Source organism: Pan troglodytes, chromosome 6 (genome assembly GCF_028858775.2).
Source record: "Pan troglodytes isolate AG18354 chromosome 6, NHGRI_mPanTro3-v2.0_pri, whole genome shotgun sequence".
Classification (NCBI taxonomy): Eukaryota; Metazoa; Chordata; class Mammalia; order Primates; family Hominidae; genus Pan; species Pan troglodytes.
In genome coordinates, this window is record NC_072404.2 from 167,272,247 (window position 1) to 167,287,046 (window position 14,800).

Consider the following 14,800-nt stretch of genomic DNA (forward strand, 5'->3'; position numbering starts at 1 on the left):
CAACACCAGCGCCAGCTTGAAGGAGCAACTGACAGCAAGTATGGGACTATTTGAGCCAAAAAATAATTAGGTAATGAGTTGTAAATGATTGAAGATAACAGGAGCTCATGAGTCAGTATTAATAAGTAAGTTTACATGTGAAAGAAGTGTTCTTGCTTACAAAAGAAAGCAGAGGGCTAACTGGTAAATGCGGTGGGAGTGCTAGAGCTGGAAATGCATCATTTGCAACCAAAACAAAGCAGGTTAAAATGGCATCATCAGGCAGTAAGTTTGTTGTTGTTGTTGTTGTTGTTGTTGCTGTTGTTGTTTTTGAGACAGAGTCTATCTCTGTCACCCAGGCTGGAGTGTAGTAGCATGAGTTCGGCTCACTGCAACCTCTGCCTCCCGGGTTCAAGCAATTCTCCTGTCTCGGCATCCTGAGTAGCTGGGATTACATGGCACCCGCTACCATGCCTGGCTAATTTTTGTATTTTTATTACAGACAGGGTTTCACCATGTTGGCCAGGCTGATCTCGAACTCCTGACCTCAACTGATCCACCCGCTTCAGCCTCCCAAAGTGCTAAGATTATAGGCATGAGCCACCACACCCAGCCTAGGGAGTAAGATTTTCAAATCTAGAAGGAAATTCTGAGGAAAAGCAAGATATTTGCATGGTCTTAAAGTGTCCTCACATACTGCTTTATTAGATACAAAGGAGGGGGAAAAGAAATTGGGCAACAGCCTGACCAGGTGATTCCCATGAGGGAAAGTGGAATAATGTGTGCTTCCAGCTGTGATACCCTGAGGATGGATCAGTACTTTGCAGTATTCTGGCCAATAATGCATGCCTCTCATCTAATTATAAGGGGATATCAAAGACAAAATGGGGAAATTTGTTTGAAAAAAAGAAAAAAAACAAGTATATCGAGAAGAACTCTATTCTTCAAAAATACCAATGACAAAAACTAAATCCTAGAACCTACTTGGAGGAAGGGGTAGGTTATGAAGGACATAAGATCAAATGACATAACTGGAATATGGCTAGTACATTAGATAAACATACTACATTGATGTAAGTTTAGGAAGTTGATAGCAGGATTGTGATTTTTTAAGAATATTCCTACTATTAAGAAATACATACTGAAATGGTGGTAAAAAGGCACAACGTATGTAATTAACCCTCAAATAGTAGGGGGTTAGGGGGAATAGAGACAAAAACACAGACACACACGCACACACACAGAGAAAGCAAGAGAGGGCATGCCCAGTGACAATGAAATGCTAACAACTGATAAATCTAAGTAAATGGGACATGGGTATTATTTTTATTTTCTCCAACTTTTAGAGTTTGAACTTATTTTCAAGTAAAAACTTTCTAAAAACACGTAACATACCAACAAACAGACATTCTTGAGATAAAAATAGGAAAAAGAAACCTATCTGACAATGACTGGTTTACAATAAAGATCCTGAAAAGATCACCCCCACTCCAGCTCACCAGGGAGCAGCCCCAAACTAGACTGACAGCCCCGTGGGGGCACACTGATTTGCCCCAACATCTCCAGCCTTCACTACAGTTTCACACACAGTAAACACTCAAAAGTTAAATGCAAACAAATGAGCAAATTATGACTCAAGACTACAGAGAGAACTACAGAAGAATTTAACAGCAGAGAAAGATGATCACTCTTCAAATGGTTCAAAGTACAAACCTTTCAATCCATGAAAAACTCTATGGTAACTGTTTCTGTACTTACTTTGTGTTAGGCATTGTGCTGGGCACTTTATAGATACCACTTCATTAAATCCAACATCCCTGTGAGGTAAGTACCATTAACCTTCTATACACTGACTTAGGGAAGTTAAACAGGTAGCCAAAGATCATCAATTTAGTAACTGAAAAAACTGCAATTTGACTCCACAGCATAAGCTTTGAACCACCACACTATAGTGCCTTCACAGAACAGGATAAAAAGATTAAGTATTCAATAGTATTCCCAGAAATTATGTAATTCTGTCACTCTCAAAAGAGAATAGCAGATTACAAAGAGCAAATGAGAAAAGCACACCAAAGGGGAGACAGAACAAGCTGAGAAAGACACCCAGAATTCTCTACCAGTTCTCAAGATAATGAAAACCCTAATAAAGAAGATCAAGAGCAAGAGACAAAAATTATCCAGTAGTTACTAGATATTATTAGAGAGTGTAAAGAAGGTAATTTTTTAAGTAAATATATTTTTTTAAAAAGGTGCTGGGGCAGCGTGGGGGATGGGGACTCACACATCTCCCAAAGCTTTCAGGAAGAAAAAAAGGATCATGATTAAATTTTTTAAAGTTAAGATTTTTCTTGTGACAGCATAAACTGAAAAAACTGAAGAAAATGTTTTCAGAGTATAAAAAAGAAAAATTTGTAATATGAAACATTATACTGTGTCAAGTTCTTATAGCCTAAAGGGAACAGTCTCTTTCAGACATGTAGGGTTTCAGAAAATTTATAATTATTTTTAAAGGAACATAATCAAGACTCCGAAAGATTGAGGGTAAAGTTGGAATTAACAGAGGAAATATATTTTTGAAAGAAAATTGTGACAAGGTTTATAATCTAGGTTAATCAAATCAAACAGAGAAAAGGGGAATAAAAACTTCATTTTCAGTGGGGAATGGGAGAAATTTTATATCTTTAACATTTATAATCATTTACATTCACAAAATGAGATTCTGAATTATAAATCATTGCAGGAAGTAAAAGAAAAGTAGAAAGGAATTATAAGAACAATTTTGCCTCAAAACAGCCAAGCATTTCAATTACAACCATCAATCCCAACAGTTACCTCTATTAAGCTTTTCAAAAGATACATTTTTATAACACAAAAGAATCCAAAATAAAAAGATGTGAAAAGATAACCATTCAACTGTTAAACTAACACCCTACGTGACCATAGTGTCAGGCAAAGCAAAATACCTGCCCTTCCTGATCCCTCAACAAAAAACACATTACATAGAATAAAGAACAATTTTATACTGGTAAAAAGCACAATATATTAACACTGGCCTGACCTACTTGCTCAATAACAGCCACAAGGTATTTGTTTAAAAATATGATAAATTGATAGGAACAATTAATAGTGGTCAATTGTAACAACTTGTTGAATCAACAAGTCAAAAAATAAGGTAAAAGGACTTCATCTAACTAAATGAAATTAATAAACACAAATGCTACACCTTTAAAAAGTCACTACAAGTATTAAAATATTTATTTTAAAAAACCTACCTTAGTTAAATTATCTGATTAAATGAAATGAAAGCATAAATTAACATACTTCAGCACAACTTAAAAAAAAGATAAAGATATTCGGTAAGGTATATACATACATAAAGTTACAAATACAATAAATTTGGCTTCAGCCAAAGCTATAGCCTAAGGTAAACTTATAGTCTTAAATGTCCTTTTTCCTTAGGAAAGGAAAGAAAATGAATTACAAATTCAACTTCATATTAAAAATAAAAAGGCAAGTAGAGGAACTGAGTGAAGATAAGAGTGTAAATATACAAATCAGTCAAACAGCAGAGTTTTTCCTTTCCAATGATAAGTCATTCAGCAAGAGAAGGAATCTGAACTACCTGAGGAAGCAGGCCAGAGTTCATCACAATTCTTCAGCCCTCAGACCCCACTTCCCAGGTAGCCACAGCTGAGCACAGTTACCCAGCAGCTCTTTTTCCCCCCAGGAGAGAAAGCCCCTCCCTTCAACCCCCACCACTCAGGCAGATGCCTAATAGAACTTGCTGAAGACCACAGTAGAACCTGGTAATACTGCTTGCAGTTCTAGGTGCCAAACCTCACTGGCGAGGACAGGGTGCAGGTACAGAATCTCTCTGCGTCTGCTCCACCTCCTCCCCCAGCTGGGGACCTGGGGTTCTGGCCACATCACCCTCCTTTCCCAGGCCCTCCACCTCCTCACTAGAAAAAGCAGTTCCAAGAAGAGCAATGACAATGCTGTGCCTTCCACTCCCGCATACGGGCCATCACGCCCTCTCCAGCTCCAGGAAAAACCCGCTCCAGGCCCATGCAGCACCTGAGGGTCATCTCCATCCCTCAACCTCACAACACCAGCAGCCCAGGAAGACTAAGCTTAAAAGCTAAACCGCATCTTGGATTCCAAGCGCTATCTCCACTACCCCACTGCCCCCAACCCGGCTCTGAATACCTCACCCTGAAGGGGCAGAAGCCAAGTGAGGTAGGAAGTTAGTTAATGAGTTCATTGGCATTTTTTGTAATAGCTCAAAATTTTAAACAACCCAAATGTTCACCAACAGGTGATTCAATAAACAAATTGTGGTATCTCCAGAACTCAGTAATAAAAAAGAATCACTACTGATCTGTGCAGCAATATGGATGAATTTCAAAATAATTACACTGAGTTAAAGAAGCCAGACCAAAAACAAGTATATACTACATGAAGCTTTTATTAAAAATTCTAGGAAGTGAATACTAATCTATAGTGAAAAAGCAGACTAGGAAGACAGAGTTTGGGTTTGAACAGCCACAAAGCAAGCCAAGAGGCACCAGGAAACTTTTGAGGGTGATGACTATGTTCATTATCTTGAAGAGTGTACAGTTTATTGTATGTCAGTTATATGTCAATAAAGCTGTTTTTAAAAAGCTGATGGTGATGTACAGATTTGAATAGGTATCCGATTTGTCTGTTCTCCATATAAAACATAGAGAGGATTTTAAAAAATAAATAAATAAACAACTTACTTTGCATTTCCAGCCATTGGTTGGTACTGATTTCATAACTGGTTGAAGACAAAAAGTATGATACCCTTTGTCACACGTATCACACACTAGCATCTTGCTATCTTCTCCCGATTGTCTAAAAAATAAGATAGCATTAATGATGCCTTATCTTTAAACTTATGTTGTGTAACATAAGTAATCATGAAAATAATCAGTCCTGGGAACTGCACAGTTCATAAATACCTCAGTATCTGTTTTGTCTCTGCAGATAGTAACAGAGGTAACCCTGCCATAAGGATTACCTCCTAAATGGTGATCTTTACTCAATGCTCACCTATGGTTAACTTGCTCTAGCCATTTTAGGATTCCTGCAAAGGAGGAAGGGTTAAGGCAAGATGAATAGCCTCTGATCTTTACTTTTAAAATACAATTTTTGAGAGGAAGGTGCTATAACTGCTAGGTGCTACTGTGTGGAAAGGAACAAATCTTGGCACAGCGAATTGAAAAGACACTGTCGTATAACGTAAAGAGGATCAAATTTGGCATCAGATCTCTATTTGTATTGAGGCTGCTGTTTTCTAGCTGTGTCACTACACAACTTAGACTAAAGCTCTCTGAGTTCCAGGTATAAAATGGGAATAATAAAGATTACTGCGAGAATTAAATGTAATGCAGGTTCAAGTGCTTAGAATGTCTATTAAGCAGTTAAATGCTGAATAATTATTTCAAAATATGAACCTTGTCATAATTATTAAGAATTATAGTTGAAAACCTAAAATCTTTCTCTAAACATTCTTCTGCCCCCAAAGATTGGGCCCCTGTCCTACAGCTTTATCTCTGTTGAGATTTTTGACTATAATCACTTTCAGATACTATGATTTTAAATTCAAGAGGAGGGGAAAAGAAACAACAGGGAAAGCAAGAAGAGCTGAGAGAGGAATCTCCGAATGAAATCTGGGGGATAAATAGAAGTCAACAGGAAGATGGGTCAGTTAGCCTCCAATTATTATTCAGTTCAACCTCTCCATAAAAAGTCACATGTTTTATCTCTTCAGCTACATGGAAAGATCTTGGAGGACAAGTACTCTTCCTTCAAGTTCTTTTAATCCTTCCCAAGAAACTGAGCGCAGATATAAGGTATCGAATAAATGTTTACTGAATATTTTATCTAATTTTTACCAAAATATGGAGGTACATAGTCCTATTTATGTCACGTAACTCTAAGATACTGACGTTTATTTCTTATCAAACTAAATAATAAAAACAGACTGATCATGGCAGTTGGGCATAATTCTTGCTGGTTACAACAAAAATTCTCAGCCTGTAAATGAAGATACTGGTAACATCCCCAAATTATCATGCTCATTAGAATCATGGGGGTGCAAGCGGAAATCACAGAAAAGACTGGAGAAATGACCAAGAGATGAAATACCATAGGAAAAGATAACCCCCTTACAAATTTGTAAATGCCACATATTTCGTTTTGGAATTATGCTGACCAGGATCTACTCAAGGTGGCTTTTAGAGAGATGCAGATGTACATTAAAATAATAGTAGAAATTGTCCTTCCTGGAATGGAAATTCAAACACATGACTGATTTTTTGGCTCAACTCTAATTCTTCTACTTCTGTAGTTAGACGTTTAAATCCTATTAAATCTCCTCCCCAGTACCCCTTAAGAAAAACTACTTTATTCTTCTGTTTGTTTTAAATTGTTAATATCGCTTATTTTTTAAATTGTTGGCAAATTTAAATTAGCTCTTTAGACGACCAAAGCAATTTAAATGATTAAAATCAGTTTTGTTTAGACTTCTTTCAAAGTTATATAAATGTTATTTATATTATAATATAATAACAAATTATATTATGGATATATACTGGATAAATGTTATAATATCCAGTAATTTTTTTAAGTATGATGAAGTCACTGAATGAATATAGCTAAAATATGAACAACCTCTATTATATTACACAAACCTTTAGCACCTAGTAATAGGGTCCCTCTTAAACCCAATACACAGCTTTGAATTGAAATGAAAACTTACTTGCAGTTCTGGCACACTTTGCACTCAGGACATTGCCAACCTGCACGTTTTAATGGAGTAACCGCTATATCCAGGCACATTCCATGATAGTGCTGACCACAAGTAGTACAAAAGAACTGATCTAAGAGGTCTCCCGGGCTGTCGCACACTGCACAGTTTGCATCTTCCTTCGCTATAATTAACAGTAAAACAATGAAATTGTTGTATAAGAATTTAAATTTTTTCTGACTATACAGTAAAATCATTTGAAAGGATTTGCATCATGAACCTTTCAGACATTTGAAGTTATTCACATTGAATTGTCATCTAATCAGAAAGAGGTACCAATAAAAACACTGTAGGGTATTTAATCTAAATGTAACCACATTAAATTTAATCGTATAGTTTTGCAATTATTTGTGGCTATATCTACTTGAGACCATAAGCAGGTCTTCTTTAATTTTCTATTCCTAATGCCAATGATAATGCTGGATACCTAATTAATGCTCAATATATGCTTACTGGAAAGAACCAAACAAGGAAAATACAAATTAAGAAATGCTTTGCAGTGTAACATAAACATTTTCTTTGAATGTTAAATGTATTTTGAAATTACAAAATCAGATAAGAGACAAAATTAAGAAACATTAATATCAATTAGACTAAGATGCTTCTTAAGCATAAACAGACTATTCAAATCATATAAGGGCTTTTTTTTAATTACTGGAAAATGTCTTATGTGGAAGAACATTAAAGACAGAAGCTACATATTCATACACAAACACATTACTTAATATACTAATTATATACTCATCTATATTAATTTCTAGTTGTAAAAGCATTAAAATCCACATAATTATGGACATCATCCATCCCTAAATGTGGATTAAAAGAAAATGTACTAACAGTTCTTTTACCACATAAAACAGAAAATATAAGGATAAACTGCCCTGCCAAATATACAGTTAAACTTATGCATACTGCAAAATAAGGAAAATAATGTATTCTAAAATCATACCGATCTTAATGTATAAAAAATATGCCTGTATATAACAAGTATCACAAAGTATATGAACCATTTTTTTTTCCTTTTTTTTTGAGACAGAGTTTCACTCTGTCACCTAGGCTAGAGTGCAATGGCACGATCTCGGCTTACTGTAACCTCCGCCTCCCAGGTTCAAGGGATTCTCATGACTCAGCCTCCCCAGTAGCTGGGATTACAGGCGTGTGCCACCATGCCCATCTAATTTTATATTTTCAGTAGAGACGGTGTTTCGTCACATTGCCCAGGCTGGTCTCAAACTCCTGAGCTCAAGCAATCCTCCTGCCTCAACCTCCCAAAATGCTGGGATTACAGGTGTGAGCTACCACATTCAGCCTTTTTTCCACTTTTTGAAGGTTTGGTCAATCCTATCAATTTCTCTCTGACTCATACGTTCTTTCTTTTCCAGTCAAGCATCTTGAAACAGAGTAAAAATATATTTCTTTTATTTGTACCGGAGTCTGCAAACTTTTCCTGAAAAGGGCCAGATAGTAAATATTTTAGGCTTCGTGAGCCATAGCAGTCTCTGACAAAAAGTCAGACTTTTTGTTTTTATTTGCACTCTTTTAAAAATGTAAAAATAATTACCCGCTTGAGGGCAGTACAAAAACAGGCTTCAAAATGTGGACGCTGGCTGGACCTCTGACGTACTTCATGAAGGCTGGCTTAGCACCTAATACTCATCTGAAGCTATATTAGTGAGGTTGCCAATGTCCATAGGAAACCCGATTGTTACTTTTTAGTCTTTGGCTTTTTGCACTTTGTAGCATTTGCATTGCTAGCCACTCCCACATTAAAACGCCCCTTTCCTTAGTTTCTATCATGGCAACTCTCTCCTAATTTCTCCTTAGTTTTCCCCTACTTTCATCTCATCCTCCTTTGTTGGCTTTTGTACCTACACAATCTTTCTAAATGCTGGAGTTTCTTAGGATTTCATCCTTTTCCTTCTTTCCTAATCCCCCATAGTTTCCCTTTGTGATCACATCAACTCTCATGCCATAAAATGCCACCATGATTCCTAAATCTGTATTATTGGCCCTAGAATTCTTTCATAAACCCCAAACCTTTATTCTTCAAGTCTTACTGGATCTCAATAGCCAGATGTTCTAAAAACACTCAATCTCAACTGCTCTAAAGTGAAACTTTTTTAAAAACCCGAAACATCATCCATTTTTCTCAAGAATAAAGGCAGAAACCTTAGTATCATTGTTGACTCTGAACTCAGCCCTGACCCAACACATCCAGCCAGATCCCAATTCTTATGTATTAAACTTCCTACACATCATTCTTCCTTGTATGTTTATAGTTTAGTCTATCATATTAGGTTGGTGCAAAAGTAACTGCAGTTTTTGACATTACTTTTAATGGCGAAGACTGCAATTACCTTTGTACCTACCTAATACTCTGTCTCGCTAACTGCAGTATCTTCTGCATCAAATCATCTCTACTTATGGTTCTGACATCCTCTCTAAATCATTTTCTACACATCCAGAACAATCTTTCAAAAATGTAAATCTAATTGTTAACCTCTGTATAAATTAAAACTCCACCAATACCTCATTTTTCACCTAAAAGAAAATCAGAATTTTCAAGTATGAGGCAAAAAGGCCCTTATCTCCCTTTCCAACTGAATCTCAGAACCACTCACTATCTCGTGGTCATAGTGGGTTGTCTGCCATGCACCTCACATAACATGCTATTCATGTCTGTGTGCTTTTACACATTCTGTTCCCTCTGCTTGAAATTTTGTTTTTCTGCTGTGCTCCCAGCCTTCAAAACTCTGCTCATGGCCGGGCACAGACACTCACGCCTGTAATCCCAGCACTCTGGGAGGCCAAAGCAGATGGATCACTTGAGGTCAGGAGCTCGAGACCAGCCGGGCCAACATGGTGAAACCCCATCTCTACTAAAAATACAAAATTAGCAGGGTGTGGTGGCACATGCCTGTAGTCCCAGCTACTCAGGAGGCTGAGGCAGGAGAATCACTTGAACTCGGGAGGTGGAGGCTGCTGTGACTGGAGTTTGCACCACTGCACTCCAGCCTGGGGGACAGAGTGAGACCCTGTCTCAAAAAAAACTCTGCACATTATTTCCTGAATACCTATTACCACACCCAAATACCTTTAGTTGTTGAATATTACTTTTACCCATATGCTTACAAGAAACTTCTGTTACATAATCAATTAATTACAGCACAACTCTGTGAATCCTTGAAGGACAGGGGCCTTAACTTTTTTAACTTTGTATCCCCAACTGCCTAACATGAATCAAGTCTTATTGAACATATTTTAAGTGAAGGGACTTACTGCTAAAATCACTTTTAAATGGCTAAGTGATAGGCATTTAAAATAAATCATTAATCTAACAATGGAAGCATCATAAATTAGTTCATTTTTGATAGAAAGGACATAACTGGGATGTTATGTTTCTTAAGAGAGCACCAGTATTTATCTTTCAAAATATGTACATTTAAAAATTGATCTCTTTTTGCTCACCGTAAAACTTTTAAAAATTGGGGGAAATAATAAACTAATTATCAGATAAACAATTCATTTTTCTATTATACTTTCCTAGGAACACTAAAATGCTTCTGTGAAACTTTCTAGAGTTTGCTCCCCTGACACTTCAAGTTGCCATGGTAGCTACTAGCGACATGTGGTTTCCGAACAAGTGAAATCTAATTAGTTCAAATCGAGGTGTGCAGTAAGCATAAAATGCACACTGGATTCCAAAATCTTAACAGGGGAAAAAGTATCTCAAAATTTGAGATATTACTATTTTGGATTACTGAATTAAATAAAATTTACTACAATTGTTCCCAAATGTTTCCTTTTACTCAAATTTTTAACATACCCACTAGAAAAATTACTTATGTTGCTCACACTGTATTTATACTGCACAGCACTGTTATACACAACAAACTTCGCTCTGCAACAAGACAACTGTCATTGTCACAAAAATCACTTTTTAGACTATGATGATTTCCACCAATTCCTTACTGATAACCTTGCTGTGTTCTTTGATTACTATGGATCATTGGTAATAAATTAGTCAAAGAAAAACATCCATGTAATACATACATCTGGTGCAAAAACACTTAATATGCCTTATGTGAAAAACAATAATTTTTAAAAGCACTACACAAAGAAATGAGGTTGGTTCCAACCATCCCAGTCAGGGAGAAGATGTGTGGGAATACTGAAACAACCTTTTGGAGGTCATGTATAAGATTATCGATACTACTGGATAGCTTTGGTGTCATGACAGAAATTAAATATGAATATTTAGACACACATGTCTGTAAGCCAGAGACACTAAGTTTAAAGCAATAATCAACTAAGAAATTTTTCTTTAAACAGTTGAAAAAGCAAAGACAGGCTATAACTAAAGATAATTTAAGAGGGGAGAGGAGTAAAATCCAGGTCTATTTGGATTCTAAGATCAGGCTCTTGACTACTAATCAAATTGACTCCTCAGCAAACTTTACTACTGATCAATGAAAGTGATGAGTATTTGAGTATACACAAAAGTAGACATGAAATGCCAACAGTGGCATAAGATGAAGCTAAATGAAGTAAAGGGAGCAAGGTTCTTATGGCAGGAGAAAAGTGAGAGGAAACAAAATGATCATCTTTAGAGAAGGTCATTTCCTAAAAGACAGCCGTAAAAAGAGAAGAGATAAATAAAAAAGACAAAAACATTGAGCTTAAATTAGAACAGAGCTTATCACAGATCCTTAAACTTGATGAAACTATTGCTTAAGAAAGTCCAGACAACACATAAGAATAAAAGCATTGGTGAACAGCAACAAAAGTCAAAATAGCTGTCATACAGTGTGAATTTAAGAAGGACCAAATCAGCATTGCTTTCTAATTTCCATCACACCCTATCATCTGCCAATTTTCATTACTGGCAGGACACTGTGCTGCTGAGTGATTTGTCTATAAAAGAGAATCTCTGGAAAGAAAAAATAAATCATGGATGTCATCCAAAGAGGCTAGACCGTATCATTGGCAGGTAGATAAGAAAGGTCAGAGGACTGACAGAATTTAGGGTAAAAGAAAAGCAACAGGACTTAATGTCAAGAAATACAAGGATAACCAAAGAAAAGAGGCTGGAGTTAAAGCTTAAGTGAAGTAAAAGGAATTAAAGCTAAATGATGAGTAAATACATTGAGGAACAGGGGGTGAATTAGGATATGTAGCATTTCCATGTTTAAACCTTGCAAAGACTTCTCATTGCAGACCGAATAGAACCCAAACTCCTTCCCTTGCTTACAAGGCCTACATGATCTAGCCTTTGTTCGCCTTGATGATGTCTCTACTACCCACCTAGTAGGCTACTATGCTCCAAGTAAAATGACATGCTGTCTGTTCATGAATCATGCCAAATCCATTCCTCAAGGTCTGTGTAGTGGTCTGTTCCCTCTCCCTGGAATGTTCTTTCCTCTTATCTTGCATGATTGGCTTTGTGCCATTCAGTTTTCCTATTCAGGAAGTATATCTGGTTGTATCTCCTAGATGGATTTTTAGTGTAAAATTTCCAGACAAGGTTAATGTATCCTTGTATCATCATGAAAATAATGTTGCAACAATGACCAGCCATTTACCTATGACAGAGCACCCTAAAAGTGTTTCCTGATGAAAATCTTGGCCTTCTTCACAGATACTCTCTTTAGTGGATTTCTTTATAATGAGATGCATGCTTTTGTTAAATTTCTCAACTTTTATAAAAAGATGTCAACCTTACTCCTAACTCAGTCAACTATCACAGCTACTGCTCTGCCCCTTAGGAAGCAACAGAAAATACATATACTCAATATGTATTATCATTCTCATAACTTAATCCTTAGATAGGAGGTAAAATAACTACCCTTTTTAAAGCAATTAATATATACAAGGCACAATGTTATGTGAATTCCATTCATTGTTTTCATTTAACCCTCATAATAACACTATGATTTAAGACAGTATCATTTTAAAAGCATAAAAATTAACTTCTGCCATGACACACAATTAGGATAGGAAAAAATATTTATAAAAGATGTTAAAAAGGTGACAAAACATCCTATCTGCAATATTCTTTAAATTATATCCTTGGAACTTAATCCAAGATTATGATCGTCTTAACAGATGGGTCAGAACGCTTTGTAGTTAGAATGCACTGTTTAAGATCCCTAAGGAGGCCGGGCACGATGGCTCACACCTCTGTATCCCAGCACTTTGGGAGGCTGAGACGGGCAGATCACGAGGTCAGGAGTTCGAGACGAATCTAGCCAACACAGTGAAACCCCGTCTCTACTAAAAATACAAAAAATTAGCCGGGTGTGATGGTATGCGCCTGTAATCCCAGCTACTTGGGAGGCTGAGGCAGGAGAAATCGCATGAACCTGGAAGGCAGAGTTTGCAGTGAGCCAAGGCCATGCCACTGCATTCCAGCCAGAGTGACAGTGCGAGACTCCATCTCAAAAAAAAAAAAAAAAAAAAACCCAAAGAAATCTAATTTAGTCATTTAGGCCTTGATTTTACACCACCGACTTAGTTTGAAGGCTGCTATAAGAAACAGCCCTATGAAACTGGTATTTTTCTACTGCAAGGTGGCTACTTTAAGACAATTTTTCATTGCATTGTATCAAGTGATGTCTTGTTATTATTATATCATTATATCAAGTGACGTCTTGTTATAAATAGTAAGAATCAGATTAAGGGCTCATATTTCCTTCTTTGTATTGACTGCTGAAAAGGTATGGGGCCAAATTTGTGGTTACGTCTGGAATTATATATTTTTGGGGGGGGTCTCTCTATTACCTTCATATTTATCCTATCTAAATTTTCCATTGCCAAATTTCCTTACTTTAGTTTTATCCTATTGCTCATGTATTTTTATGAGTCTCCATAAGTCTATTTTGGAAAAAGGCAGAGTACTCATAATTTTAGTATATCTTTTAGCTTTATGTTGCCATAAACCTTTCATTATATACATGATCAACAACAGCATATTATCTCACCTCAGTATTTATTATTTTACAAACTGATTTATGATTGCTAACATGTAACTGAAGGTATACACTGTTAGAACACAGTTTTCAGTAGAAAGTAGCACTGCCATTAAGTAATAAAATGTTCTAACATTAGAACAACATTCTTATAAAAGTTTGCATGTTGTTTACTGAGGTCTAAAGCATGATTAACTACAAAAGGCTGAATAAAATTCAGATTCTTATATACACACAAAATTGTTTTATTGAGATGACAAAGTATATTTATTATGCCACCCAGAATATAATCCACTCTGATAACTGCCAGTTTATGCACTTGCTGAAGTAACTCAGTACATAAATAGTAGCCATAACAGTTGCAGTGCATGAAGTTCTTCTCTTCCAGATTGAAGAGTGTACAATCTAACGCATTTTAAAACTTTAAATCCCTTATTAGCCTAAATATAATTTAAAATTTTAGTTTGCCTTACCTATAATTTGTCTGTTCACTAGGTTACTAATGGTGATATGATTACATATGTGGACACAAAATAATTTTAATGGAAAATGAAATTATGGTACTCAACAAAGAAAAGGGTAATGATCATGTAGACTAACTGTATTTGAGATTAGTTTAAGCCTGGGGTAGCTATACTTACGTTTCACAGACCTGGAGAAGATAGGAAAAAAGCTTTTATTAACATTGCTAAGGAACAGGTAAAAGCTAACATTAGGTAACTAAGAGGTGACATAAAAAAGATTGAATAAAATATCATGGAGGTTTCATAATGAGATTGGAAATTCAATAGACTAGGAGAAAAAAGATCCCAAAACATATATGCTCATAGGGAAAACACATAGTAAGAAAAAGGAGAGATCTCTATTTAATGATACAATAGTAAAGAGTTATAATTTCCTATATAATGTAAATTTCAGGCATTTAAACATTTTCATTGAATTATAAAATACTATTTGGAAAAGAAAAACAGCACAACTGCAGATTACAGAAGACTAAGATAGATGAATCATGAAAAGGTAC

The 14,800-nt window shown here is 36.0% G+C and overlaps 1 protein-coding gene across 41 annotated transcripts in view; it reads right to left on the reverse strand.

Annotated features, from left to right (window-relative positions):
- KMT2C (lysine methyltransferase 2C) overlaps positions 1-14,800 on the reverse strand; it is a 304,403-nt gene that overhangs the window by 123,160 nt on the left and 166,443 nt on the right. For all 41 annotated transcript variants that reach the window (XR_010158721.1, XR_010158720.1, XR_010158719.1 and 38 more), the window contains 2 exons: positions 6,764-6,935; positions 4,740-4,854 (listed from right to left, as the gene is read on the reverse strand). Coding sequence is in view for 38 of the 41 variants with exons in the window: in XM_063815061.1 (XP_063671131.1) it covers positions 4,740-4,854; positions 6,764-6,935 (287 nt within the window). In the remaining 3 variants the exon portion in view is untranslated. The remainder of the gene's footprint in view (positions 1-4,739; positions 4,855-6,763; positions 6,936-14,800) is intronic.